Source organism: Leguminivora glycinivorella, chromosome 13 (assembly GCF_023078275.1).
Source record: "Leguminivora glycinivorella isolate SPB_JAAS2020 chromosome 13, LegGlyc_1.1, whole genome shotgun sequence".
In the NCBI taxonomy this organism is placed as follows: domain Eukaryota; kingdom Metazoa; phylum Arthropoda; class Insecta; order Lepidoptera; family Tortricidae; genus Leguminivora; species Leguminivora glycinivorella.
In genome coordinates, this window is record NC_062983.1 from 10,083,766 (window position 1) to 10,103,188 (window position 19,423).

At 38.0% G+C, this 19,423-nt stretch overlaps 1 protein-coding gene across 1 annotated transcript; it reads left to right on the plus strand.

The window, feature by feature from the left end:
• Positions 1–1,335: 1,335 nt before the first annotated feature.
• On the plus strand, positions 1,336–18,674 carry LOC125232718. Its single transcript, XM_048138477.1, has 13 exons — positions 1,336–1,663; positions 2,502–2,922; positions 3,048–3,159; positions 3,512–3,732; positions 4,120–4,204; positions 7,607–7,865; positions 7,907–7,929; positions 14,691–15,006; positions 15,881–16,301; positions 16,427–16,538; positions 16,891–17,111; positions 17,480–17,564; positions 18,140–18,674. The coding sequence occupies exons 1-13, from the start codon at positions 1,386–1,388 to the stop codon at positions 18,403–18,405; spliced, it is 2,820 nt and encodes a 939-aa protein (XP_047994434.1). The 5' UTR covers positions 1,336–1,385; the 3' UTR covers positions 18,406–18,674.
• The last annotated feature ends 749 nt before the right edge of the window (positions 18,675–19,423 follow it).

A 19,423-nucleotide genomic window follows, 5' to 3' on the forward strand; every position in this document is an offset into this window, starting at 1 on the left:
TATTTTATTGTTTAATTTAATAATGTCATAACCCGTAACCCTATGTTAAACGTCAAACGATTATGATTTTCATAATTTAATGCTTTGTTGTGTACTTTAAGATTAAAGTCTGCTGCAAACAGTTTCCAGATACTTATGGTACAAATTGACAATACATTTTAAAGATTGCAATGTTAAGGTCCCCCCACATCTAGCGTCTCGCGAGCGTCGCGTCGGGCCAACTGTATGGGCAAAGCCTGACGCCGCGCCGCGTAGACGTCGCGTCGACGCGGCGTCTTTTTCCATACAGTTGGCCCGACGCGACGCTCGCGAGACGCTAGATGTGGGGGGACCCTTAACTGCGATGGTTGCAACGCTTAACACATCGTGAGGAAACCGGACTAATTCCATTAAGGCCTATTTACCCTTCGGGTTGAAAGGTCTGATGGCAGTCGCTGCGTAAGCTAAATCTTGGGATTAGTTGTCAAATCGGACCCCAGGCTCCCATGAGCCGTGGCAAAATGTCGGCATAACGCAAGGAGGATGATTTTAACTATGTTCTTAAAAATATAATTGCTGAAAACAATATAACAAGTACATGCAACATCATCATCAATATAACAAGTACTAACATCAATAAAAGTGAAGATTAAATATTTTCAAAATCTGATAAAATTTTTTATCATATTTCCATGCATTCAGTTATCAGCAAATTAATTTTAAAGTGTGGCGAGGACAGAGAATGACAAAGAAAGTATACTTTATATTACTCTTTCGAATACTTTTATATTTTCTTAACTTAGTGTCCGCCATTGAGGGGCTACCCCTATAAAATGTCTTATCATGGAGACTTAACAAATCAACGTAGATATTTGCTTATCATAATATAATCAAATGAATATTATTAATCATTCTATCGATTGAACATGCGTTACGTCTAAAATGTGATCCATTTTAAGTAAATAAGTAGGTACCTATTAACTTAAAACGGATCACATTTTAGACATTTTAGAACTGTTAAGGTACTTTTCAAAGATATAATATATTATTTATTAATTATATAAATAAAATAGTCAATAATCTCGTTGCAAATACGAAGCCCAATAAAAAATCCCAATAAAAAAGAAGCATACAGTGTGGCGAAGCCCTGAATAGCTCCGCTAAATTTTTATATCATCTCGATAGGTCATTGGTAACAATTGCATGAACGTTTAGTCTAGGAGGTGCTTAAGTCCTAAATAGAATGAATCCATACCAAAATGTCATATCAACATTAAATAGTACTAATCCATAGATATTATGATAAAATGAACGATAACACCAGGTAACGCCATTAAAAACTCGACCTAAATGGTATTTATATATGAGTGATTAAAAGTAATCACACGTATTTAGCAGAAGTAATAATGGTTTTCAAAGTAATAGCCTTTTTAGGGCTTCTAGCGGTAGCAAATGCTATGGTGAACTATGAAAACTACAAAGTATACAATGTTATGCCAAAGTCAGAAGCTGAAGTGCAAATGGTTAATGATCTGAAGAAGGATGGATATGAATTCTGGACGGAGATATTTGAAGTTGGCAGCGAAGTGAGAATTATGGTCGCTCCTGATCAAGATGAGGAGTTTTCAAGTTACGTCAAAAGTGTAAATCTTGACGCTATAGTCAGCATTGCTAATGTGCAAGAGTAAGTACAAAGTTGTAGCTCTTCAATTCGGGTTATAAACGTGGTGGAAAAAGTAGTGTTTCTAGTTCAATTTGATCTTAGAAACGTAAAAATATAATGCATACCAAAAAAACCGACCAAGAGCGTGTCGGGCCACGCTCAGTGTAGGGTTCCATAGTTTTTCGTATTTTTCTCAAAAACTACTGAACCTATCAAGTTCAAAACAATTTTCCTAGAAAGTCTTTATAAAGTTCTACTTTTGTGATTTTTTTCATATTTTTTAAACATATGGTTCAAAAGTTAGAGGGGGGGGACGCACTTTTTTTTCCTTTAGGAGCGATTATTTCCGAAGATATTAATATTATCAAAAAACGATCTTAGTAAACCCTTATTTATTTTTAAATACCTATCCAACAATATATTTTTGGGGTTGAAATGAAAAAAAAATCAGCCCCCACTTTACATGTAGGGGGGGTACCCTAATAAAACATTTTTTTCCATTTTTTATTTTTGCACTTTGTTGGCGTGATTGATATACATATTGGTACCAAATTTCAGCTTTCTAGTGCTTACGGTTACTGAGATTATCCGCGGACGGACGGACGGACGGACGGACGGACGGACGGACAGACAGACAGACATGGCGAAACTATAAGGGTTCCTAGTTGGCTACGGAACCCTAAAAAGTACATAATATATGAAAAGAAGACAATTACAGCGCCTCCGCTTTAGTAATATATTTCAATTCAAGTACTAATAAAGAAATTACTTAAGTTTTGGCTGAAGTTTCTTCATCAAAGTTCTAATTTTTATGAGAAAAGTCACGTTATGTAACCTCAACAAAAAATTGTCCTTTCAGGTTAATAGACGCTCAACTCAAGACAGCCATCCCCAATGCTGATTCCCGAAGCAGTACACTAGGGGGCATGTCTTGGGACAGATACTATAGCTTGGAAAGCATCTACAACTGGTTAGACGAGCTAGAAACTCTTTACCCCAATGTGGTCACTACTGTCAGTCTCGGGAACACCTTCGAAGGCCGCCCGATCAGATGTGTCATCATTGACTTCAAATCTGGTGACAGAGGCGAAAGACCCTTGACGGCGATGATTGAAGCAGGAATTCATGCCAGAGAATGGATCGCACCTGCCACTGCTACATGGATCATCAAAGAATTTCTGACAAGTAATGACCCTGAAGTTAGAAGCATGGCTGAGACATTCGTCTGGCATATTATCCCAGTTGCTAATCCTGATGGATATGTTTATACTTTTACAAATGTAAGCACCTATTTCTTATTCCTTTTTAAAACAAATAGTTGCAACATAACACCTTGTACCGTGTGGTGCAGACATTTAAAAAGAATTAAGAGCCCAGTTTAAACCCTTATACAATTTAATTTTAGGATCGAATGTGGAGGAAAAACCGGAATCGCGCAAATCACGTCATGTGTGGAACTAATGCCGATGCTGGCAACGGTATTGACTTGAACAGGAACTTCAACTTCCAATGGATGGGTAAGTGTATTTTGCACAAAGTCCAAACTCAGCTTATTTAACTATTTAAAGAGTAGGAATAAAAAAATGTCCAAAGCAAGCACCATGCCGATTCAATAGGTCTGAAATTCTATACGAAGATTCAGAGTTTTAGCGTGGTCTATTTTAAGAGGGATAGTATAGTAGAAGTCACTCGGGTTGGAAGGTCAGATGGCAGTCGCTTTCGTAAAAACTAGTGCCTACGCCAAATCTTGGTATTATATGTCAAAAGCGGACCCCAAGCTCCCATGAGCCGTGGCAAATGTTGGGATAACGCAAGGAGTAAAATTCATGTTTTTCCAAGATGTTCTTCTAAATAGTGCTATCTTACCAGTTACTGGAGCCTCATCGAACCCGTGTGATCAGACCTACGCCGGCCCCTCCGCGGCGTCCGAGCGAGAGACCCAAGCCATCTCCAACTACGTCATCAGATTAGACCAGACCAGCGAGCTCATCTACTACATCGACTTCCATTCATACTCACAGATGGTCCTAGTACCATATAGCCACGTAAGCGGCATCGATGTACTTCAGGCACCTAACTATGGTGATATGGTAACAATTCATTTTCTTTTTCGTTATATTTTGAAAGCGTTGTGACATGCTAGGTAGGTCCTGAAATATTTCATGTTGGGACAGAAAGGAGTCATAAAATTAGTGAACTTTTCGCAGAAATTTTGGGTTTAAGACGAGCAAACGGGGGTACAACCAAAATAGAAAAATCTTGAAAGACTGAAAGAATCTATCAAAACTAAAATTAAGAACATGTATCTAAATGATAGGGTCACACATATTATGGGGGTATATTTATTGTACAACAAAAGGACATTCAGCGTTACATTTTCTTTTACGAATTAAGTATTTAAAAATTTATGGCTTTGGAAATTTGTATTGCAACATATATATTAAAACTATTTAAAATACGACTAAATTATGTTTCAGTTTGAGGTCGCTATCCGAGCTGCAGAGAAGTTGGAGGCCAGACATGGAACGCGCTATACTGTTGGGACATCTCAAGAAATTTTATGTAAGTTGTACTGATTGCCTGTTGCTGATGCCTGTGTGGTGACGGGTTAAGAATTTCACCTCCCCCTTTCTTCCCGTGGGTGTCGTAGAAGGCGACTATGGGATATGGGTTAAATTGTGGTGTGGGCGAGAGGCTGGCAACCTGTCACTGCAATGCCACAGTTTCGTTTTCTTTTAACCCCTTATTTGCCAAGAGTGGCCCTGAAGCTTTAGTAGTTTCATGTGCTCTGCCTACCCCTTTATGGGATACAGGCGTGATTGTATGTATGTATGTACTGATTAAATTAAATATTTCATTTAATTTGAATATAGAAAATTTACCTTTACTTTAAAAATCAACATAAAACCAAACGCACGTGCAATTACATGTATAAGCTATGTAATTTTAAAAGATTTTTAAACATATGAAGTGGTAAAGTGTTACATATGAAGTGGTACAGTTACAAAAGAGGTATTGTTCAGCTCAGTCCAGCGTTCTGCTGGCTGCGCGGCCCGGTATTGCCTTGAGACGCAGATCAGACTTTGAGACATCTGAAGATGAAGATCTGTGGGTATCTTTTTTGGTGAAACTTTCACTATTTCACGTGTGCGTAGTTTACATTCCGCCTAATGCTGCAGACGACATGTACATGAACTTTTTCCAGAAAGTGGAATCATTCATTGATACTCTGAAAGGGGTTGTGTTAATCGTGGGTGACTTAAACATGAATCCTAAGTATACATCTCTTAGTATCTTAAGCTACTTTAGTTATTTCACTACTGTTTGCAACTTGAAGGAGGTGAATGAGGTTTTGAACGCGTTTGGTGGTAGACTGGATGTAGTGTTAGTGCGTGAGCGAACTGGCGGGGTGACGGTGGCTGAGGTGGCGGATGATGGCCTAGTCCCTCACCGTGATGCTTATCATCCTCCACTTGAGATTACGGTGCCTTTTTCTATTAATGGAGAGGATGCTTCCGTGCTCATTGAACCTAGTAATTTTGATCTAAGATATGATTGGGACTTTTCGAAGGGTAATTTTGAACTACTATATCAATTATTCTCCTAAATGTCCTGGACGGAAGTGCTGGAATCACCAGATGTTAACTTAACCGTCGAACTATTTTATCGGCTTGTCTACGGATTATTTGACACATGTTTCCCAAAAAAGAAGCGACATAAGGGGCCTTGCAGGCGTTTCCCGGTGTGGTTTTCAGCTGATTTAATCAGGGATATTGCACGGAAGGCATATCTTCATCGTCAGTGGAAACGTTCTGGAGATCACGACATTTATACCCATTTCGCGAGATTAAGGGCTGATATTAAATCACAAACCAGTCTTGCTTATGACAATTATATTAAGCATATTCAAGCCAGAGTCACTAGCAATCCACGAGATTTTTGGCGTCACGTTAATAGTCTTAAAACTAAAGGTGGGTTCGAGTCGAAAGTTGCCTTCGGTGGGGAACAATTTGAGGGTCATGATGCGGCTCAAGCATTTGCGAACTTCTTCTCTAGTGTCTTCCTGCCTGGCGAACCTATTCTTGACCCTCTCAGTACTGCACGAGTGGAGCTTTCCACCAATGCCAATTACATTCACATTAATAAAATCACTCCTCTTGAAGTGGAGCGCGGCATAGCCAGTCTCAAACCTCGTAGCTCCCCTGGTCCAGATAGAATTCCATCCTATATCTTGAAGGGTTGCCAGGAGTGGTTGATAGCACCGCTAACTTATATCTTCAACCAAATTCTGCATTCTGGAGAGTATCCTTCTCAATGGAAGGTCACTCGTGTAACGCCCATCCCGAAGTCGAGTGATACGGCCAACGTGGAAAATCACCGCCCCATTGCCATTCTCTCCGCGGTTGCTAAAATATTTGAAAGTATTTTGAGCAGAATTATCTCTCCTCAACTAAAACCTTTCCATTGTGACGCACAACATGGTTTCAGGCCAAAGCGCTCTGTTGAATCGAATCTCTTAACCTTGGTTGATTCCGTTTCGGGCTACTTAGACAGAGGGATGCAGGTTGACGTGCTGTACTTCGATTTCAAAAAAGCCTTTGATCGCGTAGATAACGATGTACTCTTAAGCAAATTATGCAGCATTGGTTTCTCGCCTAAACTGCTTTGCCTTTTTGCTAGTTATCTACGTGATAGACGGCAATATGTGTAGCACGGATGCTTTGTGTCGGGTGCCTACCCCACCCTATGGTCAATGATCTGGCCTTGGTGCCTAAGCATGCGCAATGCCTACTCTATGCTGACGACCTGACACTGATTTACAGGGTCCAGGAAGAGTCTGACTTACAATCTTTACAAAGTGATATTGATCGGGTTTATGAATGGAGTCTTGTAAACAAACTTCAGTTCAATGTTGACAAATGTGCGGTTATTACTTTTAGTAAAGTGCGTAGTCCCCTGTGTAGGCAGTATCTCCTGGGGTGGAAACTGGAAACCCATCGCCCGTGTCACATCAATACGTGACTTGGGGGTTGTTTTAGATTCCCACCTTAACTTTCACGAGCATATGACAATGCTTGCTGCAGACTGTTACCGCAGGCTTGGGTTTGTTGTCCGCAACGCCAAAGAATTTGACGATCCCAGGGCCATAAAGCTTCTTTATGCTGCCCTCGTGAGAAGTAAGCTAGAGACAGCATCAGCCGTTTGGAATCCCCATGAAGCGTCCTATATCCTGCTGCTTGAAAAGGTCCAAAAAACATTTTTGCGCTTCTTTTATAAAAAAAGGTACGGGTATTATCCATTCTTGTACCCAACAAAATTCCTTTTGGGGACGTTGGGTTTCTTCTCGTTAGAAGTTAGGCGTAATTTCGTGCTGATGTCTGTTGCTTGTGGTATTTTGAAGGGGGAGTCAGATTGCCCGGTTTTAGTATCCCAGCTGGTACGTCTGTTTGTTCCTCCTGTGACGAAATATGCCTTCCGTGAACGTAGGCACCCTTTACTGGCGGTGCCGGCCGCACGGACCGTGTCTCGCCGCAAGTCACCGTTAGTTCGTGCAATACAAATGGTGAATGAGTTTTTAGACGGGGCACCTAATGTAGATATTTTTGCGAGCAGATGGGCGTTTGTACGTGACGAATGCCTGAGGTTTTGTGTGAGATTGGATGCTAGGCCTTCATCTGTTATTTAGTATATTTAGTGTGTTATGTTATGTTTAATTTTGCTGTTTAATATTTTATTTGGTGTTACTTGTTGTAATGTTTATTTAAAATTCACGGTGCTTTAGATTTATTTACTGTCATACTGTGTAATTTTCTTTGTGTAAATAAATAAATAAATAAATAAATTGTCTATCTTTTATGTAATTTAGTATGCCACAAAATTGTACGATCCTAGGTGTCTGTAAAATATTCAATTAAGTCATAGTTAGAGTTCAATAACCGCTAATCAGTGTGTTACCTATTTCAGACGCTGTCACCGGTTCAAGCTTTGACTGGGTAAAGGGTGTTGTTAATGTCCCAATCGTGTACCTCTTTGAATTAAGAGACGTCGGTCTGTACGGGTTCTTACTGCCCCCCGAAGACATTATCCCCAATAATGAGGAAATCATGGACGCCTTTTTAGAAATGGATAGGGTTACCAGACAGTTGGGTTACTACTCTGGCACAGGAGTTGCTTTCAGTTCTTTTGTGTCGTTGGTGGTTTCTGCGTGTTTGTTGGTACTGCTGCAATAATATAGTGCAATTTAATTAAATGATTAAATTACAGGTTCAGAATTAATACAGTCACTGGTGATTATAGATTGCAGCAGCTAACGTGTTCAAAATATCTGAACATTTACTTTAACGTTCTGAGTATAACAGACTTTGTTTATATATTTGTGAAAGTCTCAGCTAATAAATAACTTAATGGAACCTAACAGATTTTGAGTTTTTCTATTAAGAGACAGTGGCCTTAATTCCAGTTGAACTTAAAAAACCACAAAATCTAATGTCTTTAACAAGCCATAATAAATCAAGTAGTTTGTTTCCCTGAGTAGCTAACTAATTAGGGTAAGCCATAAAGACAATAAAGAGAATATGCCTCCCCGGGGACTCGAACGCGCAATAGCTATTTGCACATACAATGCGGTTTAAGCTTTTGTTTTGAGATAGTTTTCTTCATTAACTTGGGAAAAGAATTCATGGGTTAGGATTAGATCATAGGATATCTCGACTAGGTACTCTTTAGGTAGGTACCCGAGGGTTAACCCTCCATTTTATATGGAATTTGACAGTTGACAGCCCACTAACCCTAAGTTAAGTGGTTGGTGCAAGTGGGCCTTATTGACTTATCCTTATGTCGATAACATTGACAACGGACCAAAAATGTAAATACGACATAAAGCTATTTCAGTGTCTAAGGCCCACTTGAACCCCAATCACTTAACTCGGGGTTAGTGGGCTATCATCTGTCAAATTCCATGTAAAATTTTAGTTTAACCCTCGGGTTAACCCTGTATTTTCGTTGGTGCAAGTGGCCCTAATAAGATTAGATAGAAATATTGGGTTGGTAAGAAAGTAATGAGCGATCGATTGAATTCCACATAAAATTTTTGAGATAGTTCTAGAATCTTCTATGGTCGAAAGTATATAAAGGGCGAGTCGCACAGTTTCTCGTCAGTCATTCACTAGCTGTCGCCGAGCTAATATAAGGAAGAAAATGGACGAATTAAAAGTGCATGTGAGGCATTGCTTACTATATGAATTTCAGTCTGGCCATTCAGCCGCCGTAGCAGTGCGTAATATATGTCAGCGTGTTGCTCCTGAAGTTGTGTCTGAGGCCACGGCGAAACGATAGTTCCAGCGTTTTCGTAGTGGCGACTTTTCATTATCAGATCAACCTAAGTCTGGTCGACCGGTGAAGATTGATGTAGGCAAATTAAAAACCTTAATTGAAGGAGATCCGAGGCTAACGAGTCGTACTCTTGCTACCGAGTTAGGCTGCTCTCATGTCACCATAGAAACACATTTACACGAGTTGGGAAAAAACTACAAATACAGTGTTTGGATATCGCACGAACTTGATAGAGATCAACTAAACCGCCGTGCCGATATCTGCATACAACTTCTGTCTTTTCGCCGCACATTCAACTGGTTGGACCATCTTATCACTGGAGATGAAAAATGGGTCTTATATATAAAACACACACGCAAACGTCAGTGGCTAGCTCCAAACGAAAAAGGAATAGAGGCACCAAAAACAGAGCCTCACCCGAAAAAAGTTATGCTATCCGTTTGGTGGGATATTCATGGTATTATTCACTGGGAACTCCTACCAAGTGGAATGACTGTTACCGCATCAGTATACTGTAATCAGATTGAAAATTTAAACCAAAAAATCTGTCAGAATCGTCCACAGCATGCTAAAGTTTTTTTCTTACACGACAATGCTCGCCCACACATTGCAAAAGTGACTCGGCTAAAGCTATTGGAGCTAGGTTGGAAAGTGATACCTCATCCACCGTACTCTCCAGACTTGGCACAATAGATGAGATGAGTATTTTTGGATTGTTTGGTGTCTAAGTAGGTACATTCATTTTAAATTTTTCAGGCATCAATTTTATTATAAATTTTATGTTTAAAAACGATGCATGCTAATTTCAAATTGATCTGACATTCAGAAGGTAAAAGTTATAAGTTTAGTGATATTGTGGATTCTTATAAGGACAAAACTTGCTCGTATCATGATAAGAATTTCCTGTTAGAGCGCCCTTAAGGTTCAACTAATTACAAGGAGGACATTTTGCTTAAAAAGGTCACAAATTAGAACTTAAACAAGAGGTTGTAAAAATGTATATGTCACCGTAAAATTGTAAAAACCGTTAGTTTATAATTTAACTAGCGAGATTATGAACTAACGAAATATTATGAACCGTAACGTACAGTTCACAATTTGACGGATTATTTTTACGTTAGATTATAATCTAACGAAGCGAAACCGTCAAATTGTAAACTGTCATGGCGTCGGAACGAAGCTAGATTCTGATTGGTCGGTTTTATAGTAGATCGTTCTGTGGCCATAGAGTGACTGACACCAATAGACACTGCTATAACAGATGTCAATCAAACATCAAAATCCGATATATTGTTTAACGAAATGGTCGAGCTCGCCAAATAAACAAAATTGTCAGTTACTTTGCTTGTTATGTGGCGGCTTTATTGGTATATTTCTTGTGATTTAATATTTAGTTTTCGAAAAAAAAAACTGTTAGTTTATAATCTTACTAGTGAGATTATAAACTGACGAGTTATGGTGAACCGTAACGTTCACAATTTAACGGATTATTTTTCGTTAGATTATAATCTAACGGAGAGAAACCGTCAAATTATAAACTGTCATAATATGCGTCAGGAGCTAGTGCCCTGAATGGTCTGTTTTTTGTTAGATCGTTCTGGGCCCATAGAGTACCTAACATAAATGGACACTACAATCACAGATGTCAATTATTAGTACATTACTCTTCTTTCAGTTGTGTTTTGGTTTATCGACACTCGTTTCAAACTTCCTCTTTTTTGCACTTGTATCGTTCGACGTTTTTCAGTCCATACATATGGCCCTTTAAAGTTTCGACATGGGCACATAATTAACCACATTTCGCACTTGTGCCATAAAACTGCACCATGTGTATTGAAATATACTATTTTAATACAGTTGCTCAAAAAGTGCCTGTTATTTGTCTGTTTAGCGTGCGAGAAGTTGTATTTTACGCACTCATGCGTAAAAAGTATGCGTTCCATTTTACGACTACATACGGAGCTGTTTTAATATTAGTCTATTTTACTAAGATGGCATAAAACTATAAACTTACTATTAAGTGATTAATGTTTAAAACATTGATATTTCATAAATGTAATTGTTTACTTTTAGTCGTACTAAACATAAGTTATAAAATGGATTATACTTTGAAAAAGTGGCTCATAATGAGTCGTATAACCAGAACGTGAAATGGAACGAAACATCGTCTGTCATTTAAAGTAGTGGCGTCTTTACCAACACGTTAACGCGATTTGTCATAATCATTTTATGCATTATTTTTAAAATCGTTCAAAACATATTAAACCTTTCAAGGACGGCGTTGTCCCCGTGGTCTCGGAGAATATATTACAGCGATTTTTCGTCCCGCATAATCAACTTTTTTGCGCATGTTATTGTCGACAATGACGATATTCGATTTAACGACTGTCGATATTATTTTCGGCATAAATGAGTTCCATGATTCCTAAAACCTTCGTCCCGATTGAAATTGCGATGTTGATTGTAAGCGCATTAAAATGCGGCTGTGAAAAATCGTCAGGTATTTGTTATCAGGGCCAAACCACTGGATCGAACAGTCGTTTCTACAGTAGAAAAGTGCGTGAAGCAAATCAAAAAACATCGCAATTTCAAACGAAGGTTTTAGTTCATCCATTTTTATGGCACACAATGAAATAAATAAATTGTGTTGGATGGATAGCAAAATCGAAAATATAAACGCAAGTTTAAAAGCTTCAAAGATAGGTACGCCTGAATTTAAAAAAAATGCGTCAATGTCAATGCGAAAATTGGGAGTTCGAATTGTTTATCGTTTTATTTCGTGTTTTTTCGCAACTGTATTAAAAAACGTCGTTCGTCACACATGCGAGAATGCCATTCTTCACTCGTCTCGAGTTTTGCCACTCGCATGCCGCTCGTGGCAAAATGTCTCGGGACTCGTGAAGTAATGACATACTTCTTGCACTTATAACGAAATGTACTATTTCAGTACAGATGGTGCTTTTTTTACGCACTAATGCGAGAAGTGGTTCATTTCATTATATATCAGGACGAAACTTCGGAGGGCCATCTGTACTTAAAAACGTCGTACGATACACGTGCGAAAAGAAAATTCGTAACTCGTATCGTGGCGTGTCGATTTAAAACATTAATTTATCGCCACTCGTTTCTTACTTCCTTTTTTACGCGCTTGTATCGTAATGTACTATTTCAGTACAGATTTACGCACTAGTTCGAGAAGTGGTTCATTATATGCCAGGTCGAAACTTCGGAGGCTCATCTGTACTGAAAAACGTCGTACGATACACGTGCGAAAAAGAAAAACTCGTGTCGATTTAAAACTTTCGGTTTTTTACGCACTTGTATCGTTCCTTTTTTACGCATGTATCGTATTACTTATTTTAATACATTAATTGACATCTATGATTGCAGTGTCTATTTATGTTAGGTACTCTATGGGCACAGAACGATCTAACAAAAAACTGAGCATTCAGAGCGCTAGCTCCTGACGCATATGACAGTTTACAATTTGACGGTTTCTCTCCGTTAGATTATAATCTAACGAAAAATAATCCGTTAAATTGTGAACTTTACGGTTCACCATAACTCGTAAGTTTATAATCTCACTAGTAAGATTAGAAACTAACGGTTTTATTTTTTCGAAAATTGGATATTAAATCACAAGAAATATACCAATTAAGCCGCCACATAACAAGCAAAGTAACTGACAATTTTGTTTATTTGGCGAGTTCGACCATTTCCTTAAACAATATATTGAATTTTGATGATAAAAGTTTAACGAGGTTTTTGATTGACATATGTGATTGCAGTGTCTATTTGTGTCAGTCACTCTATGGCCACAGAACGATCTACTATAAAACCGACCAATCAGAGCGCTAGCTTCGTTCCGACGCCATGACAGTTTACAATATGACGGTTTCGCTTCGTTAGATTATAATCTAACGTAAAAATAATCCGTCAAATTGTGAACTGTACGTTACGGTTCACAATATTTCGTTAGTTCATAATTTCGCTAGTGAAATTATAAACTAACGGTTTTTACAATTTTACGGTGACATATAATACCTAGAGAATCCATTTATTTACAGTCCGAACAACATAATAAAACAAAACTAGGCCTATTTACCCTTCGGGTTGAAAGGTCAGATGGCAGTCGCTGCCTAAGCTAAATCTTGGGATTAGTTGTCAAATCGGACCCCAGGCTCCCATGAGCCGTGGCAAAATGTCGGCATAACGCAAGGAGGATGATTTGATGGTTGCAGGTATGTAACTATGTTCTTAAAAATATAATTGCTGAAAACAATATAACAAGTACATGCAACATCATCATCAATATAACAAGTACTAACATCAATAAAAGTGAAGATTAAATATTTTCAAAATCTGATAAAATTTGTTATCATATTTCCATGCATTCAGTTATCAGCAAATTAATTTTAAAGTGTGGCGAGGACAGAGAATGACAAAGAAAGTATACTTTATATTACTCTTTCGAATACTTTTATATTTTCTTAACTTAGTGTCCGCCATTGAGGGGCTACCCCTATAAAATGTCTTATCATGGAGACTTAACAAATCAACGTAGATATTTGCTTATCATAATATAATCAAATGAATATTATTAATCATTATATCGATTGAACATGCGTTACGTCTAAAATGTGATCCATTTTAAGTAAATAAGTAGGTACCTATTAACTTAAAACGGATCACATTTTAGACATTTTAGAACTGTTAAGGTACTTTTCAAAGATATAATATATTATTTATTAATTATATAAATAAAATAGTCAATAATCTCGTTGCAAATACGAAGCCCAATAAAAAATCCCAATAAAAAACCGGCCAAGAGCGTGTCGGGCCACGCTCAGTGTAGGGTTCCGTAGTTTTTCGTATTTTTCTCAAAAACTACTGAACCTATCAAGTTCAAAATAATTTTCCTAGAAAGTCTTTATAAAGTTCTACTTTTGTGATTTTTTTCATATTTTTTAAACATATGGTTCAAAAGTTAGAGGGGGGGGACGCACTTTTTTTTCCTTTAGGAGCGATTATTTCCGAAAATATTAATATTATCAAAAAACGATCTTAGTAAACCCTTATTCATTTTTAAATACCTATCCAACAATATATCACACGTTGGGGTTGGAATGAAAAAAAAATATCAGCTCCCACTTTACATGTAGGGGGGGTACCCTAATAAAACATTTTTTTCCATTTTTTATTTTTGCACTTTATTGGCGTGATTGATATACATATTGGTACCAAATTTCAGCTTTCTAGTGCTTACGGTTACTGAGATTATCCGCGGACGGACGGACGGACGGACGGACGGACGGACGGACGGACGGACGGACGGACGGACGGACGGACGGACGGACGGACGGACGGACGGACAGACAGACATGGCGAAACTATAAGGGTTCCTAGTTGACTACGGAACCCTAAAAAGAAGCATACAGTGTGGAGAAGCCCTGAATAGCTCCGCTAAATTTTTATATCATCTCGATAGGTCATTGGTAACAATTGCATGAACGTTTAGTCTAGGAGGTGCTTAAGTCCTAAATAGAATGAATCCATACCAAAATGTTGACGTACTTGCAAAAAATTATAATACCTATATCAATACACTATCATATCAACATTAAATAGTACTAATCCATAGATATTATGATAAATTGAACGATAACACCAGGTAACGCCATTAAAAAACTCGACCTAAATGGTATTTATATATGAGTGATTAAAAGTAATCACACGTATTTAGCAGAAGTAATAATGGTTTTCAAAGTAATAGCCCTTTTAGGGCTTCTAGTGGTAGCAAATGCTATGGTGAACTATGAAAACTACAAAGTATACAATGTTATGCCAAAGTCAGAAGCTGAAGTGCAAATGGTTAATGATCTGAAGAAGGATGGATATGAATTCTGGACGGAGATATTTGAAGTTGGCAGCGAAGTGAGAATTATGGTCGCTCCTGATCAAGATGAGGAGTTTTCAAGTTACGTCAAAAGTGTAAATCTTGACGCTATAGTCAGCATTGCTAATGTGCAAGAGTAAGTACAAAGTTGTAGCTCTTCAATTCGGGTTATAAACGTGGTGGAAAAAGTAGTGTTTCTAGTTCAATTTGATCTTAGAAACGTAAAAATATAATGCATACCAAATTTCATACATAGACATACTATTACACATTCTAAAAAAAACCGGCCAAGAGCGTGTCGGGCCACGCTCAGTGTAGGGTTCCGTAGTTTTTCGTATTTTTCTCAAAAACTACTTAACCTATCAAGTTCAAAACAATTTTCCTAGAAAGTCTTTATAAAGTTCTACTTTTATGATTTTTTTCATATTTTTTAAACATATGGTTCAAAAGTTAGAGGGGGGGGGACGCACTTTTTTTTCCTTTAGGAGCGATTATTTCCGAAGTTATTAATATTATCAAAAAACGATCTTAGTAAACCCTTATTTATTTTTAAATACCTATCCAACAATATATTTTTGGGGTTAAAATGAAAAAAAAATCAGCCCCCACTTTACATGTAGGGGGGGTACCCTAATAAAACATTTTTTTCCATTTTTTATTTTTGCACTTTGTTGGCGTGATTGATATACATATTGGTACCAAATTTCAGCTTTCTAGTGCTTACGGTTACTGAGATTATCCGCGGACGGACGGACGGACGGACGGACGGACGGACGGACAGACAGACAGACATGGCGAAACTATAAGGGTTCCTAGTTGGCTACGGAATCCTAAAAAGTACATAATATATGAAAAGAAGACAATTACAGCGCCTCCGCTTTAGTAATATATTTCAATTCAAGTACTAATAAAGAAATTACTTAAGTTTTGGCTGAAGTTTCTTCATCAATGTTCTAATTTTTATGAGAAAAGTCACGTTATGTAACCTCAACAAAAAATTGTCCTTTCAGGTTAATAGACGCTCAACTCAAGACAGCCATCCCCAATGCTGATTCCCGAAGCAGTACACTAGGGGGCATGTCTTGGGACAGATACTATAGCTTGGAAAGCATCTACAACTGGTTAGACGAGCTAGAAACTCTTTACCCCAATGTGGTCACTACTGTCAGTCTCGGGAACACCTTCGAAGGCCGCCCGATCAGATGTGTCATCATTGACTTCAAATCTGGTGACAGAGGCGAAAGACCCTTGACGGCGATGATTGAAGCAGGAATTCATGCCAGAGAATGGATCGCACCTGCCACTGCTACATGGATCATCAAAGAATTTCTGACAAGTAATGACCCTGAAGTTAGAAGCATGGCTGAGACATTCGTCTGGCATATTATCCCAGTTGCTAATCCTGATGGATATGTTTATAGTTTTACAAATGTAAGCACCTATTTCTTATTCCTTTTTAAAACAAATAGTTGCAACATAACACCTTGTACCGTGTGGTGCAGACATTTAAAAATAATTAAGAGCCCAGTTTAAACCCTTATACAATTTAATTTTAGGATCGAATGTGGAGGAAAAACCGGAATCGCGCAAATCACGTCATGTGTGGAACTAATGCCGATGCTGGCAACGGTATTGACTTGAACAGGAACTTCAACTTCCAATGGATGGGTAAGTGTATTTTGCACAAAGTCCAAACTCAGCTTATTTAACTATTTAAAGAGTAGGAATAAAAAAATGTCCAATGCAAGCACCATGCCGATTCAATAGGTCTGAAATTCTATACGAAGATTCAGAGTTTTAGCGTGGTCTATTTTAAGAGGGATAGTATAGTAGAAGTCACTCGGGTTGGAAGGTCAGATGGCAGTCGCTTTCGTAAAAACTAGTGCCTACGCCAAATCTTGGTATTATATGTCAAAAGCGGACCCCAAGCTCCCATGAGCCGTGGCAAATGTTGGGATAACGCAAGGAGTAAAACTCATGTTTTTCCAAGATGTTCTTCTAAATAGTGCTATCTTACCAGTTACTGGAGCCTCATCGAACCCGTGTGATCGGACCTACGCCGGCCCCTCCGCGGCGTCCGAGCGAGAGACACAAGCCATCTCCAACTACGTCATCAGATTAGACCAGACCAGCGAGCTCATCTACTACATCGACTTCCATTCATACTCACAGATGGTCCTAGTACCATATAGCCACGTAAGCGGCATCGATGTACTTCAGGCACCTAACTATGGTGATATGGTAACAATTCATTTTCTTTTTCGTTACATTTTGAAAGCGTTGTGACATGCTAGGTAGGTCCTGAAATATTTCATGTTGGGACAGAAAGGAGTCATAAAATTAGTGAACTTTTCGCAGAAATTTTGGGTTTAAGACGAGCAAAATAGAAAAATCTTGAAAGACTGAAAGAATCTATCAAAACTAAAATTAAGAACATGTATCTAAATGATAGGGTCACACATATGGGGGTATATTTATTGTACAACAAAAGGACATTCAGCGTTACATTTTCTTTTACGAATTAAGTATTTAAAAATTTATGGCTTTGGAAATTTGTATTGCAACATATATATTAAAACTATTTAAAATACGACTAAATTATGTTTCAGTTTGAGGTCGCTATCCGAGCTGCAGAGAAGTTGGAGGCCAGACATGGAACGCGCTATACTGTTGGGACATCTCAAGAAATTTTATGTAAGTTGTACTGATTGCCTGTTGCTGATGCCTGTGTGGTGACGGGTTAAGAATTTCACCTCCCCCTTTCTTCCCGTGGGTGTCGTAGAAGGCGACTATGGGATATGGGTTAAATTGTGGTGTGGGCGAGAGGCTGGCAACCTGTCACTGCAATGCCACAGTTTCGTTTTCTTTTAACCCCTTATTTGCCAAGAGTGGCCCTGAAGCTTTAGTAGTTTCATGTGCTCTGCCTACCCCTTTATGGGATACAGGCGTGATTGTATCTATGTATGTACTGATTAAATTAAATATTTCATTTAATTTGAATATAGAAAATTTACCTTTACTTTAAAAATCAACATAAAACCAAACGCACGTGCAATTACATGTATAAGCTATGTAATTTTAAAAGATTTTTAAACATATGAAGTGGTAAAGTGTTACATATGAAGTGGTACAGTTACAAAAGAGGTATTGTCTATCTCTTATGTAATTTAGTATGCCACAAAATTGTACGATCCTAGGTGTCTGTAAAATATTCAATTAGGTCATAGTTAGAGTTCAATAACCGCTAATCAGTGTGTTACCTATTTCAGACGCTGTCTCCGGTTCAAGCTTTGACTGGGTAAAGGGTGTTGTTAATGTCCCAATCGTGTACCTCTTTGAATTAAGAGACGTCGGTCTGTACGGGTTCTTACTGCCCCCCGAAGACATTATCCCCAATAATGAGGAAATCATGGACGCCTTTTTAGAAATGGATAGGGTTACCAGACAGTTGGGTTACTACTCTGGCACAGGAGTTGCTTTCAGTTCTTTTGTGTCGTTGGTGGTTTCTGCGTGTTTGTTGGTACTGCTGCAATAATATAGTGCAATTTAATTAAATGATTAAATTACAGGTTCAGAATTAATACAGTCACTGGTGATTATAGATTGCAGCAGCTAACGTGTTCAAAATATCTGAACATTTACTTTAACGTTCTGAGTATAACAGACTTTGTTTATATATTTGTGAAAGTCTCAGCTAATAAATAATTTAATGGAACCTAACAGATTTTGAGTTTTTCTATTAAGAGTACTGAGAATTACGTTAAATTAATTTATTTTGAATAAAAGTGTCAAAAGTTTTTAAAAGCTTTTGTTTCTCATTTATCAGATAATAATCTGTACCCTAAAAATATTTCGATAGATAGAGCAACGTATAAAATTACATAAGTAACTTTTTTGAAACAAGCATTAGGTATGAGATTTCTTACAATCTGATTTATAAAGTCACTATGACATAGTCCTACAGTGGCCTTAATTCCAGTTGAACTTAAAAATCCACAAATACTAATGTCTTTAACAAGCCATAATAAATCAAGTAGTTTGTTTCCCTGAGTAGCTAACTAATTAGTGTAAGCCATAAAGACAACAAAGAGAATATGCCTCCCCGGGGACTCAAACGCGCAATAGCTATTTGCAGATACAATGCGGTTTAAGCTTTTGTTTTGAGATAGTTTTCTTCATTAACTTGGGAAAAGAATTCATGGGTTAGGATTAGATCATAGGATATCTCGACTAGGTACTCTTTAGGTAGGTACCCGAGGGTTAACCCTCCATTTTATATGGAATTTGACAGTTGACAGCCCACTAACCCTAAGTTAAGTGGTTGGTGCAAGTGGGCCTTATTGACTTATCCTTATGTCGATAACATTGACAACGGACCAAAAATGTAAATACGACATAAAGCTATTTCAGTGTCTAAGGCCCACTTGAACCCCAATCACTTAACTCGGGGTTAGTGGGCTATCATCTGTCAAATTCCATGTAAAATTTTAGTTTAACCCTCGGGTTAACCCTGTATTTTCGTTGGTGCAAGTGGCCCTAATAAGATTAGATAG

Excerpts from the sequence above, each read along its gene's own strand:
- LOC125232718 (XM_048138477.1), top strand. The coding sequence starts at position 1,386 with ATGGTTTTCAAAGTAATAGCCTTTTTAGGGCTTCTAGCGGTAGCAAAT. Across the intron at positions 1,664-2,501 it reads AGCATTGCTAATGTGCAAGA|GTTAATAGACGCTCAACTCA; the intron begins GTAAGTACAAAG and ends TTGTCCTTTCAG. Across the intron at positions 3,733-4,119 it reads CACCTAACTATGGTGATATG|TTTGAGGTCGCTATCCGAGC; the intron begins GTAACAATTCAT and ends ATTATGTTTCAG.